General features: G+C 38.7%; 1 protein-coding gene across 4 annotated transcripts; it reads left to right on the top strand.

The window, feature by feature from the left end:
• The first annotated feature begins 650 nt into the window (after positions 1 to 650).
• LOC139948116 (uncharacterized) lies at positions 651 to 19,555 on the top strand. 4 transcript variants are annotated; one of them, XM_071946151.1, is made up of 11 exons: positions 651 to 1,031; positions 2,208 to 2,399; positions 3,040 to 3,174; positions 7,952 to 8,107; positions 9,186 to 9,698; positions 10,446 to 10,637; positions 11,527 to 11,661; positions 12,205 to 12,360; positions 13,506 to 14,501; positions 15,487 to 15,574; positions 17,974 to 19,555. In XM_071946151.1, exons 1-11 carry the CDS (start codon positions 846 to 848, stop codon positions 18,066 to 18,068), a joined length of 2,844 nt encoding a protein of 947 aa, XP_071802252.1. In that variant the 5' UTR covers positions 651 to 845; the 3' UTR covers positions 18,069 to 19,555. The 4 variants fall into 4 exon arrangements, with proteins under 4 accessions (XP_071802252.1, XP_071802251.1, XP_071802255.1 ...); XM_071946150.1 differs by having other exon boundaries at positions 9,189 to 9,698; positions 13,386 to 14,501; XM_071946154.1 differs by lacking the exon at positions 15,487 to 15,574 and adding an exon at positions 15,228 to 15,282 and having other exon boundaries at positions 17,974 to 18,114.
• Positions 19,556 to 21,786: the final 2,231 nt, after the last annotated feature.

Genomic DNA, 21,786 nt, shown 5'->3' on the forward strand with positions numbered 1-21,786 from the left:
AGGTCAGCAAGCAAAGCTGAGCATACATATTTGTACAAAACGATTCACAGCGAACAGTTCATCCCGTGCTGCGTGAGAAAAAAACTTAAGGGCGGGGGGTATTTAGATTATTAAATTATCTATTAAATTTTACAGAGCACATCTTATTGAACACTTTGTTACACTATCCTATGGAGAGTAAATTATAACACTCAGATGGAAAAATCAAACCATTAATAAATTTCAACCAGCAATTTTTGTATGTTTTGTTTTTGTGTTTTGAGGGGGGTGACTGGGACAAGGTCTAATAGGATGATGATGTCAATAACATGTTCAAGTGGAAGAACTCTAAATGACGATCGAAGACAGTTTCCATGACAATTATCCTTCATGAGTAGGTGTTAACAAGATAAGTTTTCCAGACGTAAACAATTAAATTTTAAGTTCCAACCACTTTGTTGTGACTAGGTCTAGACAGAAAAGGTGATAAAATACACACTTATGACGTCACGATTTGGTCTCAGAAATAGACTGATACTCCTACACCGTTGTATGTAAATGTCCTTACTGACGTCGATGTGCCGCTCAGCAAATGAATGGCAATGTACTACGTGCTGAAAATGCATGTACAAAAAACGAAACCCCCCAAAACACAGAGCTGCGTACGTAAACACAATCAACAACACAAGAATTTGTCAAGAGCTTCCGCGTTCCAAAGAATTAACCTCAAATAATCTGCTGAGTAACGAGGGAAAACTGTGACAACTGCGGAAGGATGACACTCACACTATCGTCCCAATAAATACGTCCTTTTCATACAGGGGCTTGGGACCAAACTTGTATTTTGAGGACATTTTGTGGACGGGATGGCTGACAAACAGAGCCACAAAGACACGATTGTGATTTGGCATGAGGCCGTGCAGCTTTTCGACCGTGGAGAGCGCCGTACGGCCCTGGCCAACTTGCAGACGATACAGGAACCGTCGGCAAAGATTCTATATAACATTGGACATATTCAACAGGTTTCTGATAACAATCGCAATGCTGTTCAGGTCAGTGAGCTGAGTGTACAGGAAATAATAATAATGCAAAACGGTTATTATAAATAAAATTAACTATTCTAATTAAAATGAACTTTAGCTTTATTTTTAGAGGGAGTTTTTCGAGTTGTTGCACACCTGTTTCCGGTATTTTTTTTGTTAGAATGACGCAGATGGAAAGTTTAAGTGTTTTAATTTGACTTGTGTGTACCCTGCAGAACTGCTATTTAGTATTAGGCTACTGCTATGTTTTGATTTTTTATGTATTAAAATTAATGGATATAAAAGTAAAAACAATATTCACACTTTAAGTTTTAGGCTATTGTAATTGCTGACAACATACCAATAACAACATTTATAAACATAATAAGTGACATTTTTGACGAGCTAAAAAGATAAGTATTATTATACTAATTTTTTTAATGAAAAAAATAATAATGATATTGAATGTTCAACTATCCTGTTTTTAAAGCTAATACAGCCAAAGTTATATCATGTATATATATTCTTCTTAAATTTATAAAAAGCTATACTATTTATAGTTACGATAACGTAACCCACCTCCCGATGGCGTAGCCGGAGCCTTGCGGCTGTCGGGAGGAGGGTTACGTTATCGCAACTATTTTGTATCATATATGTTGACCCCCTAATAACTTTTGGGCTGTACTCAGGTTAACCAAACATTTTGAAATCTGCAGTCGTACTATAAAAAAAAGGTTTATGTCAAGAGTTTTTAAGCCGGAGTATAAAGCCTACAGCATCCAAGTTACTGGGACTTATCTGTATGATTGATACATTTAAAGCACTTGCTTTCATGTCTCGTCTTTTGCGAGCCAACACATGCACGCCAACGCAGTACGCTTTTACTAATGAATGTAATTGACTCTGTATTTACCCGGAAGAAGAAGGAGAAAAAAATTACCACAATTTATTTTTTTCAAATTTTTTTTTCAAAATTTTTACACCAGAGGATGTGGGCCTTTAAAAAGTGTAAAAACAAATATTAGTTTTCCCTGGGACCAGTTATACCTTCTTGCAATTTGAGCTAATTTAGGCCAGATAAATTGGTGGCATTGAGCTTTAAAATTTGCCCAATGGGAGCACATGGGTAGGCTTAGGCAACAGGAACTTGTGTCAGGTGCACAAACTCTTTGTTTTTAACAAGAGTTTTTATTTTCCGACTTACAGAGTTTCAAGAGGTGTGTTGAGAAAGATCCCCACATGGGCATTGGTCATTTCCAGTTGGCTCAGTCTCACTATCGGCAGAAGAATTACAATGATGCCTTTAACAGTCTAGAGAAAGCACGAAGCTGTCTACGAGGAAATAAATTCATCGACTACAAGCAGTTAGGGTTGGCGTATAAGCTGTATGAATGTGAGGTAAGCTGAAAGAACCATATGAACACCCCCTCCCTATACATGTAGTGCATAACTCAACATGCCTCAAAACACCACAGGGGTGAATTAACCTTCAAACTTGTGCTACCACAGAATGACACAAAGTAAAATACCATTAAATCTGAGAAAGACTCTCTAGTCAGCATACATGTAGGAAAGCACACAATTCCATGCAACATTTATATAAATATTTTCTTGGTCTTGATGACCAATTGAGCCCAAATTTTCACAGGTTTGTTATTTTGTGCATATGCTGAGATGTACATCAAGTGAGAAGACTCGTCTCAGAGTTTGGTATACAATGCACAAATTTTAAGCATAAATTGCATGTTGATATAAACATCAAGATAAAAACCCTTTATTATGCCGCAGAAAGCGGGCATTTAAAACCAAGCTAAACACCAAGAAGTAAACATTCCATAACACTTTTTTTTCAATTCAGCATCCTTTGGTCCGGAAGTCCCCATGACTTTTGAAAAATCCTAGGAGAACCCTGTTAGTACACCTTTAAATTGCACGTTGAAAAAACCTCTGAAAGAGATGACAGATTTCAAGGAAATTAATCCACAAAGTCCGTAGAAGTAATATCCCTAAAACGCAGAATGTCTTCCCTCGTTGACAGATTCTGCATAATCTAGCGTTAACCTTTGCGGCGTTGAGTGATACCCAAGGGGCCATGGAGATGATGAGAGAAGCTGTGAGGTATAAGTCCGATGCCAGACATAACTCCATTGATTCTGCACTACAAGCTCTACAGGTACGTGAGTAGGCTGTAGTTTGAAAGATTGGAAAAGATTTAAAGGCAGTGGACACTTGGTAATTACTCAAAATAATTATTAGAATAAAAACTTACTTGATAACGAGCAATAGAGAGCTGTTGGGAGTATAAAACATTGTGAGAAATGGCTCCCTCTGAAGTAACAAAGTTTGAGAAAAAAAGTAATTTTCCACGAATTTGATTTTGAGACATCAGAAATAGATTTTGAGATCCCGAAATCAAGCATCTGAAAGCATACAACTTCGTGTGACAAGGGTGTTTTTTCAAATTTTCACAGATTTGTTGTTTTGTGCATGTGTGGAGATAAACCAAGGCAGAAGACTGGTCTTTGACAATTACCAAAGGTCTCCAGTGTCTTTCAAGAGACACATTGCGTTGGATTGGATAATTTGGGCTTAAAAAAGCATTTGTTGTGAAACTAATTCTTCCATTTTATGAACAACAGTTTGAAAACCACTGATGTAGCAGTATCTCAATTATTTATTAACAATTGCTGTGTCAATGATGAATTGAAAGTGCTTGAGTTGGTTGAATGCAAGATCTGCAAACTTGCTCAAAGTTTGGCGTTTTTGTACAAAATGTGTACCCATGGTTGTGGCTGTGCACATTTTGGTTGAAAAGATGTTTTAAAATCACACTGTGCCTACGCTGTTGTACAAGCAATGAATTGTGCATTAAAAAAATGATACATCATTACCCAGAAATATGGCGGACTTTGCATTTTGTGAAGTCAAATAGGAACTTGACCTGTATGTTTTTCCCATCGGTAATTGTATCCAGCTATTATAATAGCAGTCATCCTTTTGGTTTTGATGGAACGGTAAACTAAACATTGTGAATGGTAATTGAAAGTGACCAGATAGTTTCTGAACAACTGATGTAGTGTTATTTCCTTTTAGACTGTTTTAAAAATGATCGCAGTATGTTTATTGACAAACTATTACTTTGGTTTCATATTGACTCCAATCGCCTTGATAGTGTTAGTGTAAGTGTCTTGGTGTCTTTTGGACACTCTGTTTTAAATGATAAGTGCTCTATTTTTATCTGCCATTTTACGTATTGTAAATGTATTGTAAGTGAACAATTTGGACACCCAGCAAATTGGGATAACCTTTTACAAAATCCTGGCTAAAACTTTGATTCACCTGACATCATCGGGCACAATAAATCTATGCTCACCATAACTTGACTCACAAAATGGCAGATCATTGGGTGATACAGCCAAATTCACCCATTGTCCCCTGATCCACCCAAACAAGGTTATTTTTCTAGCTATTTTTATGCATTCAAATTCATTTTCATGCTGTATCTTGTTCAGATTTGTTTCAGTCATTCTATTTCATCTATAGGTATTCAAGACTACACTTTGGCCATTCTTAGGATTACTATTTTCTACATTATTACACTTGAATTACTGTGACTTGAATACTGATTCAACGCAGCATTCATTTTCAAACTAAATCAAATGAACCGGGTGTTGAAATGAATGGATTTGTGGTGAAAATTGGCAGGGGAAAACCTATAAATTAAAGTTTGTATAAAATATATTGGCCGAAAATGACTACAAGGATGTTGTCCTCTTATTCTGACCTTAATTTCATTTACGGTTTATGAAAACATGCTTCTATTCTGACCTAAATTTCGTTTACGGTTCATGAAAACATACTCCTATTCTGACCTTAATTTCGTTTACGGTTTATGAAAACACACTCCTATTCTGACCTAAATTTCGTTTTCGGTTTATGAAAACATACTCCTATTCTGACCTTAATTTCGTTTACGGTTTATGAAAACATACTCCTATTCTGACCTTAATTTCGTTTACGGTTTATAAAAGCATACTCCTATTCTGACTTTAATTTTGTTTATGGTTCATGAAAACATACTCCTATTCTGACCTTAATTTCGTTTTTGGTTCATGAAAACATACTCCAAGGCCAGTGATTACAAACTGTGTATTTTATCAAGCGTGGCATCTCCACATGGTTCCATTTATTCATTCCGTTGCGTTTGTTATTATTAGGGAGTGAGGCTTGGCAATCGGGAAAGCTTTATTAACGGCACTGGACACTATTGGTAATTACTCAAAATAAATGGTAGCATAAAACCTCACTTGGTAACAAACAATGTAGAGCTTTTGATAGTATAAAACATTGTGAGAAACGGCTCCCTCTGAAGTAACGTAGTTTTCAAAAAAGAAGTCATTTTCTACTGAAATATTTGAATTCAATTTTAAGACCTCAGAATTAGATTTTGAGGTATCGAAATCAAGCATCTGAAAGCACCCAGCTTCGTATGACAAGGGTGTTTTTTCTTCTATTATTATCTTGCAACTTCGACGGCCAATTGAGTTAAAATGTTCACAAGTTTAATAATTTGTGCATTTGTTCAGATACACCAAGTGAGAAGACCGGTCTTTGACAATTACCAAAGGTGTCCAGTATCTTTAAAAACATTTGTTTCAATGCTGTCATTGTATTGCTATTGAATAACTGTAGTAGGTCAGTTACATTGCAAAGATTCGTTGGGGAGGGGGGGGGGGATATCAGAAGTTAATGGACGTAGAAAGTTTTGATGATTTTAAAGGAACATGTTGCCTTGGATCGGACGAGTTGGTCTATAAAAAGCGTTTGTAACCATTTTTTGTAAAATGCATTTGGTTGGAAAGATGTTTTAAAAGTAGAATACAATGATCCACACAAGTTTGCCTCGAAATTGCGTGGTTTTCCTTTTACTGTGCAAACTCACACGGTCGGCCATTTATCGGAGTCAAAAATTTGACTCCCATAAATGGCCGACCATGTTAGTCGACGAGGTAAAAAGAAAACCATGCAATTTCGATGCATGTTTGTGTGGATCATTGTATTTTACAACATCTTTCTACCCATATATATTTTATAAAAAACAATTACAAATGCTTTTCAAAGACCAACTCGACCGATCCAAGGCAACGTAATCCTTTAATTTGATTGTGAAAGGTTTTCCCAGACGAAGCTCACATGATGTGAACATTTAGATTCAGTTCAGATGTAGTTTATTTTTTCCTCAGTGCTTACAAAATAGAAAGTGAAACTGTGTATGGTGGAAGTATTTCTAAACATTTTCATAATTGGTGTCAGAGGGTAACAAACAAAATTGTGTGCTGTTAAAAATTCTTTTTATTCTTTATGGAGAACTTGTTTCAACAAGCGAAAATGGATGGTCTGGTAGGATGAAAGTAAACTTGCAGGGTTCATACAAAAATGATACAACCATGTGTAAATCTCTTTGTGGTAGTGTTGGCTCTAAAAAGAGCCGGTGTTGTCTCAATGTTTCGAACAGTATCCTCTACTCGTCTTTTGGAGAATCACGATTTACACCTGGTTATACCTGCAAGTTTACCATTTATTTATAATTTCTTCCTATTTATCCATGCACCATGCAAAGGCTCAAGCAAAGATATGGTTGGTCCTGTGTTTATTGTAAACTAGAGAGCGGACATGACAGCGATATTTCCTAAACCAGTGACTCAGACACCTTTAAATGAATGATTTCTTTAACACGAAAACTATCTGCAACTTCTAAATGCCTAAATTTGTCTCGAACAGGAAATGAACTGAATAACTCTGCGACAGTATTACAGGAAATCTGAACCAAGGACAATGATTATAGGCTTAATAACAAACGTTCAGTCCCAATATTATGAATTACGATGTCATCACAAATCACCTTACAGTCCTGACCATTGCATTGTGGTTTAATGAAATATCGTCCAAGTGGTTATGAATATAAGAGAATAAATTAAAAGAGTGCTGACGAGGTCTTAATCGACTGTTTTAAGTTGGCCCTTAAAGTCAATCTGAACTGTTTGTGACATGTCGTAGCCAAGCGGATAAGATTACCAGACTTAAGCTCTGTTGTTCTGTAGAGTGTGGGTTCGAGTCCTGGTGGTGATTCTTGTGTTCTTAAAAGCACGAAACTTAACCATTATTGTTTTGTCATTCAGATGGGAATACATAGTAGTCTTTTTCAGGGGGCTTTAACTAGGGAATATGTCAGGAAAACTTGTAAGGATTATTAATTAAAGATAAATACAGTTTTGGTTACTCATAAAAATCAAATTAAAAACAAACAAGGCTAACAAAACCCAAAACTAATTAACTTTCCAAACTCATAAAGATTGACTCACTTTGCTGAATGACTTTCATGAAATTCCAAGGACTTTGGTTGAATTTTATTCACCACGATCACAGGAAAAAAACAACAACAAATAGATAAATGTACTATTAGAAGGTCAGATCTTTGGTAGGATTTGAGAGTTCCCTACAAGGTTCATTGTTGGTCAACTTTTTTAATAACCATAAACGTAATAATGGACAAGTTGTGGTTATACGTGTCATGCACCTTAGACATGTATGGAGAAGTCGTTAATTCGTAAAGCGTCAGATATCAAGCCCAATTGAAACATGAGGCAATGTAAGTGAGTGAGTGTAATACACTTCCAAATGACGCCATGACTTTTTCACTCATTCAATGAAAAAGTGGTGGCGCTAAACGGAAACTTTCTCTTCGCGATTGTAGACTGCTCACGATGCTTGCTCCTGACGGTTTCCATAAAATTTTTGCGAGAGCATTAGTCTCCCGGGCGGTCATCAGTATCGCGAGAACATCGTTATTTGTTTTGATCTTTTGATTTATTTACTGTTTATTTAGGATAGAAATTAACATATTCTTTCACAAAATAGAGATCAATGTATTTTTTATTTTATATTTACAGAAAGGCCAAATTCCAAAGCCATTCTTGATACCAGAGAATCATATTTTCCGGCCTCCTGCTGCTAAGGTCCAGAACGTCAAAGGGGTGGATTACTTGGGTCAGGCTAAGGTCCTCTCCGAACTCGTTGTCCCTGATTCTGAAGCAAAGAAAGGAAGGGTATGTATAGCAAAAATTAACTTTAATATATTGTCATACTGTCTGACCATTCAAAATCACCCACTGAGTTTTTAAAAATGATATCAACTTGTTTAATGATATAATAGATGTTAAATTTGCATCGGGGATAAAGAATATTAATTTTGTTTTTTTTACCCATACACCGATGTTAGCACTGTATACTCAGTACTTTCCCGAGTCCTGTGAAAAAATATCACAGGCATGTTACTCGGGTAAATTTTTTCACAGGACTCGGGAAAGTACTGAGTATACAGTGCTAACACACATCGGTGTATGGGTAAAAAAACAAAATTAATATTCTTTATCCCCGATGCAAATTTAACATCTATTATATCGTTGCGGTACCCGCTGCCAAAACATAGGATTCGAACTGCCTCTAGCTGCCGGGCAACCTCGGTAGTCTAGTTGGTAAGACACTGCTCTAGAATTGCAAGGGTTGTGGGTTCGAATCCCACCCGAGTAACATGCCTGTGATATTTTTTCACAGGACTCGGGAAAGTACTGAGTATACAGTGCTAACACACATCGGTGTATGGGTAAAAAAAACAAAATTAATATTGTTTAATGATATCATGCACTAATACAACTACGTTGTACATTAATTACAAACATACATAAATATAAGGCATTTGTAAAGCGCCACTACGTCAACAATGCAGTGCATTTGGTCGGGTGAAAATAATGTTTGATACACTTTTTGACTGTGTGTGCATGAGAGTCAGATTCCCTGATTGAGATGGTGAGTGCATTCCAGGTGTGGGGAGCAAAATGAGAGGTGCGACTTAAAGCAGACTTAAGAAGCTTGTCTGACCATCAATATCATCATGGTTTGAACGATTGACAGACAATTCCTACCTGCATTGTACATGTAATACCATGACTGACCGTTGGATCTGTAGTGTTCAATATTAAACTATGTCGGCCTGCAATATCAAGTGGTGAATGTACACAGCATTTCACTTATTTGTACCATTATACGTGTACAACAATGAACTCCTATGGGCTACACATTTTGATTGGCTTGTCATTGAAATTTAATTTTGTCTTCTATTTGCAGCAGAGTCCGAGTCCCCTCCCACCAAAAAGACCACCACCCATGGCCGCGCCCTCAAACGCCTTTCAACCCATAGACACCCAACCGATACGTAGTCACTCCCCCAACCCCAAATCCCCACCCTCTCGCCCCCCACCCGGACCCCCACCATCTGGTCCTCCATCTGGCCCCCCACCGGGCCCACCACCATCCGGTCCCTCATCCGGTCCCCCATCTGGCCCCCCACCGGGCCCACCACCCTCAGTAAACCGTAGCAGCCCCTCCATACCGATGCGCCCACCCCCTACTCTTCCTGGTGGTACCTCCCCATCACCCAGCCCAACAAGCCCCCCTTATGCTAAACCTACCCATAAGGACACCATCAACATATGGTATGAAGGGGTGCTCATGTTTGAGAAGGGGCAGGTCGGGCCGGCGCTGGACCAGATGTTGAGAATCGTGGAGCCGTCTGCTAAGATCTTATTCAACATCGGCATGCTTCATCTGAAGATGGGGAATGTTGCAGATGCAGATGAGGTAAATATAGACAGTGTTCTTCCGCTAACAGTGGTCCACTGGCCAATTGAAACACCCAAGCACCAGTCAGAATTCACTCCAAGTGGTTCTGCTGGCTAGTTCAGTGTTGAAAATCATCCGTAGCTTATTTGAAATACTGACCAGTGAAAAAGCCATTGGGTTAAATGACGAGCTAACCAGTCTTGCTGGCAGGTCACTAGAGAAGTTAAGGGCATAACCCTGCTCTGTAAAATGCCTTCGACCACTGCTGTCATGAGAAGTTCCTATGTTATGACACTCAGTGTAAAGTCTGTCATCTTTATGGGCAATGATAAACCATATTTTTGAAAGCAAGACTATGCATTATGCCTAACAACACACAGACGGCATGCTGGAGTTTTATCATCTCCTGCTTGAAAGACTGGTGTGCTCCACAACTTGAAATTGTGTTAACAGAGTCTATGGGAAAATGTTATGCACAGAGACAAAGCAATGAACAAAAATGCATCCTTAGGTGTCAGAGTATTAGAGTATTTTTATTTATTTTTTGTTTAGAGGGGGGGGGGAATAGAATGTTTTGTTGTCACTTGTAAAAAAAGCAAATATTCGTTTTGGTTTTGCGTGTCTAAAAACGTGTCGCCATACAACGGCGCCATCTTGTTGTTCAAATCCCCACCCTCTCTTATAGAGACTTCCTCTATAACAAAAAATGTGTGGCAACCTTGAAGCTCAAATCCTATGGAATGTTCCTATCTTTTTCACCTCCAGGTCTTCCAGATGGTGGTCATTAAGGACCCGCATCTAGCCATTGGTCACTTCCAGCATGGTAACATACAATGCCAGCTCAACAGACCTGACCAGGCCAGGAGGCAGTATGAGAAATGTATGAACAGCTTCCGCGGTCATAAATTCATCGACTACAAGCAACTGGGGTTGCCGTACAAGCTGTACGAATTTGAGGTAGGTTTTAAATGATGATAGTGGCTTCTTATAATAGCGTTCATATCCATCACTCTGTGACCCTCAAGGTACTTCAACATTCAATATTTTTCTGTAAGGTATTGTGGAGCTTGAACTACATGACCAGTTTCCTAATAGCATCAATGTTTTACAAGGTGATGTGGCACAATATACAGCCAATCAAACCAGGAACTACAGGGCAAACCCCTTCTCTTTACGAAAAGTGCACTGGGTTATTTTGTTCTGATTAGCAGAGTGTGGGTTTAACTCCCGGTCTTGACATTTGTGTCCTTTAGCAAGACACTCCTTTGTGGGTCTACATTTACCACAAAAAATGGAGGTTCACCCCAATGTTTTTGGGTGTTTTGCTGCAGATTGTGCCACGTCACATTGTTAAACACATTGGACACTTTCGTAAACAGTATTTTCCAAAGGCCCACACTTTGTGTATCACAACTTATATATAAAATAACAAACCTTTGAAAATTTATAGTCAATCGGTCATGGGAGTCGGGAGAAAATAACGGGAAAACCTACTCTTGTTTTTTGCACCTTTCGCCGTGTCATGATGTGTTTAAAATAAATCCGTAATTCTCGATATCGAGAATTGATAATTGTTTTAATGTTTCTCAAGAAGTAAAGCATTTCATGGAATACTATATCAAGAGAAGTCTTTTACCATTACCTTCTGTAAACCCTGTAAGGTATTTGTAAGTCTGTGAACTTTTATTTTTTTCCTGTTCCGAAAGGGTATAATGGCTTTAACTATTACGTGGTGCTTTGTAAATAAATGGATCTTATATTTCAAGCTTGCTTGAAGATGGTGACCTAACAAAGTATCAACATTTTTCCATTGTAAACAACCCCAATGTCATTCGCTTAATTTCAGGTACTTCATAATCAGGCCTGGGCTTACAACAAACTCGGCCAGAGGGAAACATGCCTGCAGCTACTCAAGGAGGCACAGGGAACCAGACCTGAAACTAAACATGACGGTGTGGATAACGCACTCAAGAATGCACAGGTAGGATAGTCTGGTATCATAAGATGAAAACCGCTTCGCTATAGTCACTGTTCTGTCAGCCTTGTTACCATGGGCTTTTGCGCTGTAGGGAAGTATTGAGAAACATTGTTTTTGGCTTTTGAAATTGACTTCTTTGAGCACATTCTTAGGTAGAACTCTCTAGCACTTGTGTGGCGCTTGTAGGACACCCAGTTTGCTTGTGTAAAAATGCATGTATTTCAATGCGAATCCCCCCAAATGAAGCATGTTAGTCAAGTTGACCCTAATGTTCATACAGTTAGACGTGTCACAAAATCAGAGAAGAATGAGAGTGGATGGTCAGGTGGATCAGTTGCCCTTTGACTATGGAACTTGCGCATGCGCATAGAGTGGATCGACCACATGCCTTAATAAAAATGTTTCATTATTGAAATGTTCCATTTGAATCCAAATACAAGGCATTAAGAGCAAGCGAGACAACAGAAAAATAGACAACAAAAAAAGACCCACATCATCATTAAAGACAAACAATCTAATTCTTTGATTTCTTTATTTATAATGCAGGCTGGCGCCCCCTTTGACATCATGAAGTTACCCAAAGGAGCGTTGTTCCGTCCCCCAAAGGCCAAGATCGATAACGTGAAGAAGATTGATTACCTCGGGCAGGCCACAGTGATATCTGAGCTCCCTGGCAATGAACGAAGAAGCCCTTCACCTACTGTAAGTTTGTCTTAATTGTTCTGGTTTGTCCTGCATGCTTCAACAGTACTGAATGGTTAACGGTTTGGTGTGTGGTTAGAATCAAGTCCAGGGAACAATTTCATAGAGCTTGTTAACTTAGCACAACAAAATTGTTTTAAAGCGCAACAAAATATTGCACTCCAGAAAAAGTTTACCAACCAAAATACCATGTCATGTGCTTAGCAGAAACTTGTTAAGCAATATATTCTGATTAAGTAGCTCTATGAAGTTGGACCCACAATATGCTTAGCACAGTTGTGCTTATTCAGGGATTACATCTTTGGTCAAATTTCACAAGACCACAGCTAGCTCAAAACCTGTTACCAGACCATAATAAGTTTAAATAAATCCAAAATCACAACGAGAAAAAAATTGTTCACAGTTTGTGATGTAAACTAGTTTCATTTGAGACTCGGGCACTTCCATTTGACAATCTTAAAGTCTATGCGGAACTTTTGAAGGGGCACCTAGGCCTCGATGTAACTTCAGGCATGTGATGTACAGTCGTAACTGCAGCACATGAATGTCTTTGTCTCAGGATAGTTTTAAAGAAGAAAGTAGGCAAATAGATTTCTAAACCATGCAATCATGTTTAAAATTTTAAAAAGGCAAGACATTAATGAATTATGAATTATCCATACAGTGAAGCAAGTAGTCAGGTAATTAGACTGCATACATCGTAGAAAAGCAAACATTTGAGCCCAAGGTAGTAACAAAGCAAGGTTACCATCTGAACCCAATTTTATGAAGCTGCTTTTATGCTTAGCAGAAATGAGCAGGATTACCAGTCAAAAATTGTTCATGGGACATTGTATTTTGGCTGGTAACCTTGTTCTGGTAAGCATAATTTTGTTGTGAAAACGAAAATTGGGCCCAGATTTTCAAGCGAGAAACCAAAGCTATTAGGAAAAAAAAGTAGATGCTGGTGATTCTAGGTAATCAATGCTTTAAAATTGTTTAGATGCTTTTTAGTCATAGTTATTTGCTGCATCTCCACTCAACAGGTTGATGCATCCATCACAGATTCATTCTACCTCCCGATGTCTCCTCTGACCCCCCTATCACCCCCCTCTACAACCCCCCTATCGCCCCCTCCTACAACCCCCCTGTCACCCCCTGCACAGGTCGCCAAACACCAGAAACCACGCCCCGGCAAGTCACTCCCGGCACCGCCAGTAAACTTTCAGCCCGAAGTCCCTAGGAAATCACTTCCGGCACCACCAGGAAATTTTCAACCCGAGTCCCCCAGGAAATCACTCCCAACACCACCAGAAAAGTTTCAGCCGGAGCCTCCCAGGAAATCACTCCCGGGTCCCCCTAACAAAAGTGGGCAACGAACACCACCATTCCTCATAAGCATACCCAAAGTGGAACTGCCCGCACCTGTACCTCCACGATCGACTAGCCTTGGGCTTACGGAGCCCCCACAAAGTCCCGGCCCACCAGATCGGCCAATTCCACCAATCCCAATCCCAGTGGAGGACAGTACGATTCCACGGCGCCAACCACCACCTCCGCCGACCCAAAATGGATCAGAGAACATCACATTAAATGGGAATCACAAGAGGAAGACGAGCCCCCCGTTCAACCCGAACAAACCGCTGCCGACGCTACCAAACCTTGACTCTCCATCAAACACCCCGCCCCCTTCACAGCGGCGTGTCAGTCCCGTTCCCCCGGATAAACCTGTACCGCCCTCACCCAATCGTAACAGTCCAGCCCTCGGACGACGAACCCCATCAGGCCCTCCGGACAAACCCCTCCCCCAATCCCCAAACAGGTTAAGTCCAAGTGTACCTCTCCGGACCCCGCCCCCGATCCCAAATTCTGGAGCCAGCGACAGTCAAGACAAGAGGAAAAGATCGCACAGCCCTCTCCCACCGAACATTCCTGTACCGCCCCCTCCACCAAAGGACAAAAATGACGGAAGGAAACGATCTGTAAGTCCCCTTCCGCCAAATGTCCCCCTACCTCCTCCTCCCGTCAAATCAGGTGGGGTCAAACAGAACAAGATTGAGTGTGGAGACGCCAACGGACCAAGCCCAGCAGCAGCAAGAAAGTTTTTCAGCAATGCACAAATGAAACGAGGAGGCATGATAATCGCAAACAATAACACTCACGTAAGTTATCATCTCATTCTAGATCATTTAATGCTCACTTTTTGTTTGACTAAAAACCACTTGCGCAAAATCCCCAAATCATTGGTTTATGCTCATGCTAATGTTTTTTTAATTATTATAATTATAAGTTTTGTTAGTCTTCAAGACTATTTTTTGTGCATATTTTTTAATCCAAAGCTAACTCAAAAACTAACTTTTTTTTTAATTTACAGCAATACCATGATGAATATTTAACTTTGAAGAATTTTGAGAACAATATGAATTGTTGGTTTTGGTTTGTTTCAGGGTTTTATTTTATTTTATTTTTCTTTGGGGGGGGGGGGGGGTGGTTGGAGGGGTACAGAACTGCAAGTTTGTTGTCAGCTTCCTGCCTGTATTGCCTACTTCTAGTTTCACATTTAAGCCCCGAACTGAACTCTGTAAACGCAAAGTATTTTCCTTCTAAGCTACATTTGGGTGGTTAGTGTGTTAAACTGGTCGACATTCAAGAGCAAGACACTTGATTGCTTTTTCCACACCCATGAGAAAATGGTTACTTGTGCAGGAATAAATGGTTCTTGTGATTGATTTAGCTTGATGCGCTACAATGGCAGCAAAGACTTGCGAGAATCAATGTTCATGAACCAAAATCAAGTGTCAAAATCGGATGAAAATCGTTGTTTTTTATTAACCAAACTTGTCTAGCAGGTAATCAGAGATATTCCTATAATAATTTCTTTTAAACAGGCATGATGTTCTTCCTACTTTGGTCTGATTTCCGATTTTCTGCTACAGCTTACATGTAGGTTATCAATGAAATGTTCCTTTTTTCCCCCAAGGACCAAATATCATTCCTATTTAAAGAAACCTTGCTTGTTCCCCCTCCCTCCCCTCACAACTCTAGACTCAAACCCTAACAAAGCCCAATACGTCCAATGTCTACATTTCACCCCATGCGAACCCATTGCATTCTAACCCTCTTGTGGTCCGTTGTGGTGTTCCGTAGTGCATGGTTGCCATCAAGGGCTACATGGCTAAGAGCAAAGGCGAGCTCAGCTTCAGCCGCGGAGAAATCATTAAAGACTGCAAAGAAGGTTGTCAAGCTTTTTAATTTCTTTAGTTTGCTTTCATTTTATTCTTTGCCGTACACTTCATAGCACTTCGCTCAATTATAGGGCTACATAGCACCTTCGTAGTATTATAGCACTTCGTACAATTATAGCACTTCGTACAATTATAGCACTTCATAGCGCTCCGTGCAATTATAGCACTTCATAGCACTCCGTGCAATTAGCACTTCATAGCGCTCCGTGCAATTATAGCACTTCATAGCGCTTCGTGCAATTATAGCACTTCATAGCGCTCCGTGCAATTATAGCACTTCATAGCGCTTCATGCAATTATAGCACTTCATAGCCTTTTGTACCATTATAGCATTGTAGTGGCCACTTGCATGCACTTCACACACAGAAGCACATACTGCGTGGACATGTGTTAGTCCACAAAGTGTTTCAATTTAGTCAGTGTGTACATTCCTTTGTTCTGTACACTTCATCTCCTAAATCATATTCTTCAAGAGTGTTCAATACAACACAAAGATTCTAGAATTCCCCTATGGAGCCCTTGTGTATACCTTGTTTGTTTTTGTCCTCATCATTTTCATGAGGTAGCAAATATCAAAACCACATTGCAGGCAGTATTTCCTGACACTCAGAATTCAGAAAAACTGTACACATAAAGTGTCAATGTCTTCATTCAGGAAGTTTTGCAACTGCCATGAAGCGGATCATTTTTCAATGCACAGTCATTGTTTACTTTCCTTTAGGTATAGTCTATGTTGTTTGTTACATTTTCCAGGAAGTTTCCTTGAAAGCATTACACTGCGCATAATATGAGGTGTATATTTGTGGCACAAGTATTCACTTAGCGAGACGTAGTTGCATTCACCACTTACATGACATGTCATATCATATTGCAGGCTAGCATATTTTATAATTCTTTACACCACAGTGAAAGACATTTAATGGTCAAATAGTAGGGGGGTTGACTGTGTACTAAGTAGATGCATTCACTTCACCCAAAGATATCATATTGCAGGCTGCCATATTTATCATTTAAGACCACAGCGGATGATATTGAATGGTCAGACAGTAGGAGGGTTGACTGTGTACCGTATAGATGCATTCACCTGATGATATCATATTGCAGGCTGCCATAGTTTATCATTCAAAACCAATGGATGATATTGAATGGTCAGACAGTAGGAGGGTTGACTGTGTACTATGTTGATGCATTCACCTGCTATCATATTGCAGGCTGCCATAGTTTATCATTCAAAACCAATGGATGATATTGAATGGTCAGACAGTAGGAGGGTTGACTGTGTACTATGTTGATGCATTTACCCAATGATATCATATTGCAGGCTGCCATAGTTTATCATTCAAAACCATTTCAAAACCAATAGATGATATTGAATGGTCAGACAGTAGGAAGGTTGATCGTGTACTATGTAGATGAATTCACCCAATCGTATTGCAGGCTGCCATAGTTTATCATGTAAAACCAATGGATGATATTGAATGGTCAGACAGTAGGAGGGTTGACTGTGTACTGTGTGTAGATGCATTCACCACTTGATATCAGATTGCTAGCCTGTGCATTGGGAGAGTCCTGACGCATTCAAATTTAACCCAACATACATGAAATACTTATCACATAATAACACTTTCTGCATTGTACTAACCAAAATTACAGGGCATTCTTTCTGCTGGGCTTGTTGCGAAAATCGTAACTTTTCCCCATTGGATACGAGGACTACGATCATCGCAACTTGCATGAGTTAAAACTAACCCAGTTCCATTGTTGCTTGAATGTTTTAACCCCCGTTTGCTATCTAGTTTTCTTGTTGATACTAATCTTTTGTTGTGTTACTTAACACTGCTTAGATTTATTCTTGATTTCCATATTTGAATAAATGTGTATAATTAGCACCTGAACATTCCCTTAGGCATGATGTTACGGCAACTATTTGTTCACTTACAAGTTACATGTACTGGGCACACGTCAAATTTGTGCACTCTTTGTGAGTGAAGAAAGCTGGGTAACGTGGAGTACGCACACGCACCAAACAAGCAGAAATTATGACACAAAATGTAACATTTCCCACGATCAAAATAGTATCCTGCTGCCAGTAAGGCCCTAGCATGTATAAGGTCAACCCAGGCCTTGAACTTTGCTCTCAAAGGGACACAGTGATTTCCCTTTTGTACTAAGGGGCACTTCTATGGAGACAATGTATTAGAACTTTGCAAAGGGCACCACAGCATCTGCTGTGGGTGCCGTGGGTATTTCAAGGCCTGTCACTCTTTTCGTAGTCCAACATTTCATGGTCTGTATATGTTTTCTTTGTAATAAACTAAACTTGCCTTGTCTTCTACCTCCTTCCCGCCCCCCCCCCCCCCACCCGCCCCCCCCCCCCACCCACCTCCAGCTGGACACGGATTTTTGGAGGGAGAGTTCGGAGAACAGAAGGGAAAGTTCCCCAAGTCAGCAGTGCAGGACCTCTCCCGCCCTTCCTACTCGTGACAGCCCCTCACCGACGATCTACGAGGTTTCCTAAGAATGTGGTGACGATGAACTCTACACGTTTAGCGGCCCTCGCATGGAGTCGTGCCAACTGAATGAGTCATTAATCCTGACGTCTAGCTTCGGTGGAAGTCTGCAACTAGAATAGTACATGCGCCTACCCTGATTCCGTAATGTGCTGATGAACAACTCTTCATGTTTAGCGTCCTCGCATGGAGTCATGCCAACTCAACGAGTCAACTTAATCGTGGCGTCTAGCAACAGTGCAAAACTATAACAAGAACAGTGCTCTGATTTGGTAACTAATTTTTTTTTAAATAGTTAAAACTATTCCTTTTTTAGAATATAATTATGGGTGTGATGATTATGCTGTAAAATTATTTTGTATGATGAAAGTACTTAACTTTTTGTAACTTCAAATATTTGTGATCTAACATTATTTTCCTTTTTTTACAGTTTATTTCTGTGTGGTAGGTGCTTAAGAATGGGGAGTTTTTAAATCAAAAGTATTACAGTTAGTTTTTTCCTACTTTCAAACACTTTTGATCTACTGTAAAGATTAACAAACTCTCAATACTGCTAGAAATAGTTGTCTGCAAAGTCACTGATGTTTCGTTTTTAAATTTTGTAACCCCAGCAATAACTGTTTAACCTCTAGAAAACAATAACACACCAAACTCATAAGATTATATTATTTATGATAGTTTTATTATAAACATTCCGTATATAATTTCTACAGATGTCCTAGAGTTTTTGTGCAACTAACATCTAAATAGCGATTAACTTTTAAAATGTGTACTTGGGCAAGAACTCAAGTTTTTAATGCAATTTCGGTTATCCTGAACTGTTGACAGGAATAATTTTTGTTAAAAGGTTTTGGTAATGGTAGAATATGAGGTAAGAGGGCCGATACTTTTATGTTGGGGTAGTTTTTGGTAGATATTAAACTATGAATATTGCATCTAGACAATAATCTTGATCATCAGTGGTCGAAGACCAGGGGTGGATTTCACAAAGGTAGTCCTAACTTAGGACTAGTCCTAGGCAATGCTAAGAGATAGGACTAGTCCTAAGTTAGGACCAGTAACTCATCCTAACTTAGGACTGGTCCTATCTCGTAGCATTGCCTAGGACTAGTCCTAAGTTAGGACTACCTTTGTGAAATCCACCCCTGTAGCCACACCGATATTTTCTTTAAAGTATAAATTTCTGCCCAATCAGTCATCAGAGTCTATAAGACTCAATGTTTTGAAGATTATAAACTGCTCGTCTTAAATACCCCAAAAAAACTACAGCCCAAATATTCTTCCAATGTTAATTATGCTATGCAATATATTTTTGTTACCTAGTCGCTTCCAAGAACATGCCAGAGATTAAACTAATCAAATATCACTTAGCAAATTAATCTTATTTATAGAAGTTAATTCTGTTTATATAACTTGTGTATTAGTTCAATAAAAACAGAAATATTTGGAAACAAAAATTTACACTACATGTATTAAACTGTAGATCAAATATTTTGGTACTTGCTATACAGGTGTGCTATAGCCTTGTGACTTTTTTGCCAAAATTTGAAAAGTTCACAAGGCTTGTGACTTTTGTGAAAAATTTGAAAAGTTCACAAGGCTTTAGCCTTATGACTTTTTCATCAAAATTTGAAAAGTTCACAAGGCTATAGCCTTGTGACTTTTTCGTCAAAATTTGAAAAGTTCACAAGGCTATAGCCTTGCGACTTTTTCGTCAAAATTTGAAAAGTTCACAAGGCTATAAGCCTTGCGACTTTTTCGTCAAAATTTGAAAAGTTCACAAGGCTATAGCCTTGCGACTTTTTCGTCAAAATTTGAAAAGTTCACAAGGCTATATAGCCTTGTGACTTTTTCGTCAAAATTTGAAAAGTTCATAAGGCTATAGCCTTGTGACTTTTTCGTCAAAATTTGAAAAGTTCACAAGGCTATAGCCTTGTGACTTTTTTGTAAATATTTGAAAAGTTCACAAGGCTATATAGCCTTGTGACTTTTGTGAAAAATTTGAAAAGTTCACAAGGCTATAGCCTTGTGACTTTTTCGTCAAAATTTGAAAAGTTCACAAGGCTATAGCCTTGCGACTTTTTCGTCAAAATTTGAAAAGTTCACAAGGCTATAGCCTTGTGACTTTTTTGTAAATATTTGAAAAGTTCAACTTGTGACTTTTTCGTCAAAATTTGAAAAGTTCACAAGGCTATAGCCTTGCGACTTTTTCGTCAAAATTTGAAAAGTTCACAAGGCTATAGCCTTGCGACTTTTTCGTCAAAATTTGAAAAGTTCACAAGGCTATAGCCTTGTGACTTTTTCGTCAATATTTGAAAAGTTCATAAGGCTATAGCCTTGCGACTTTTTCGTCAAAATTTGAAAAGTTCACAAGGCTATAGCCTTGCGACTTTTTCGTCAAAATTTGAAAAGTTCATAAGGCTATATGCCTTGTGACTTTTTCGTCAAAATTTGAAAGTTCACAAGGCTATAGCCTTGTGACTTTTTTGTAAATATTTGAAAAGTTCACAAGGCTATAGCCTTGTGACTTTTGTGAAAAATTTGAAAAGTTCACAAGGCTATAGCCTTGTGACTTTTTCGTCAATATTTGAAAAGTTCATAAGGCTATAGCCTTGTGACTTTTGTGAAAAATTTGAAAAGTTCACTTGCGACTTTTTCGTCAAAATTTGAAAAGTTCACAAGGCTATAGCCTTGTGACTTTTTCGTCAAAATTTGAAAAGTTCACAAGGCTATAGCCTTGCGACTTTTTCGTCAAAATTTGAAAAGTTCACAAGGCTATAGCCTTGCGACTTATTCGTCAAAATTTGAAAAGTTCACAAGGCTATAGCCTTGCGACTTTTTCGTCAAAATTTGAAAAGTTCACAAGGCTATAGCCTTGTGACTTTTTTGTAAATATTTGAAAAGTTCAACTTGTGACTTTTTCGTCAAAATTTGAAAAGTTCACAAGGCTATAGCCTTGCGACTTTTTCGTCAAAATTTGAAAAGTTCATAAGGCTATAGCCTTGCGACTTTTTCGTCAAAATTTGAAAAGTTCACAAGGCTATAGCCTTGCGACTTTTTCGTCAAAATTTGAAAAGTTCACAAGGCTATAGCCTTGTGACTTTTTCGTCAATATTTGAAAAGTTCATAAGGCTATAGCCTTGTGACTTTTGTGAAAAATTTGAAAAGTTCACAAGGCTATAGCCTTGTGACTTTTTCGTCAAAATTTGAAAAGTTCACAAGGCTATAGCCTTGTGACTTTTTTGTAAATATTTGAAAAGTTCACAAGGCTATAGCCTTGTGACTTTTGTGAAAAATTTGAAAAGTTCACAAGGCTATAGCCTTGTGACTTTTTCGTCAAAATTTGAAAAGTTCACAAGGCTATAGCCTTGCGACTTTTTCGTCAAAATTTGAAAAGTTCACAAGGCTATAGCCTTGCGACTTTTTCGTCAATATTTGAAAAGTTCACAAGGCTATAGCCTTGCGACTTTTTCGTCAAAATTTGAAAAGTTCACAAGGCTATAGCCTTGCGACTTTTTCGTCAAAATTTGAAAAGTTCACAAGGCTATAGCCTTGTGACTTTTTCGTCAAAATTTGAAAAGTTCACAAGGCTATAGCCTTGCGACTTTTTCGTCAAAATTTGAAAAGTTCACAAGGCTATAGCCTTGCGACTTTTTCGTCAAAATTTGAAAAGTTCACAAGGCTATAGCCTT

The sequence above is a fragment of the Asterias amurensis genome, chromosome 15 (assembly GCF_032118995.1).
Source record: "Asterias amurensis chromosome 15, ASM3211899v1".
Taxonomy (NCBI): domain Eukaryota; kingdom Metazoa; phylum Echinodermata; class Asteroidea; order Forcipulatida; family Asteriidae; genus Asterias; species Asterias amurensis.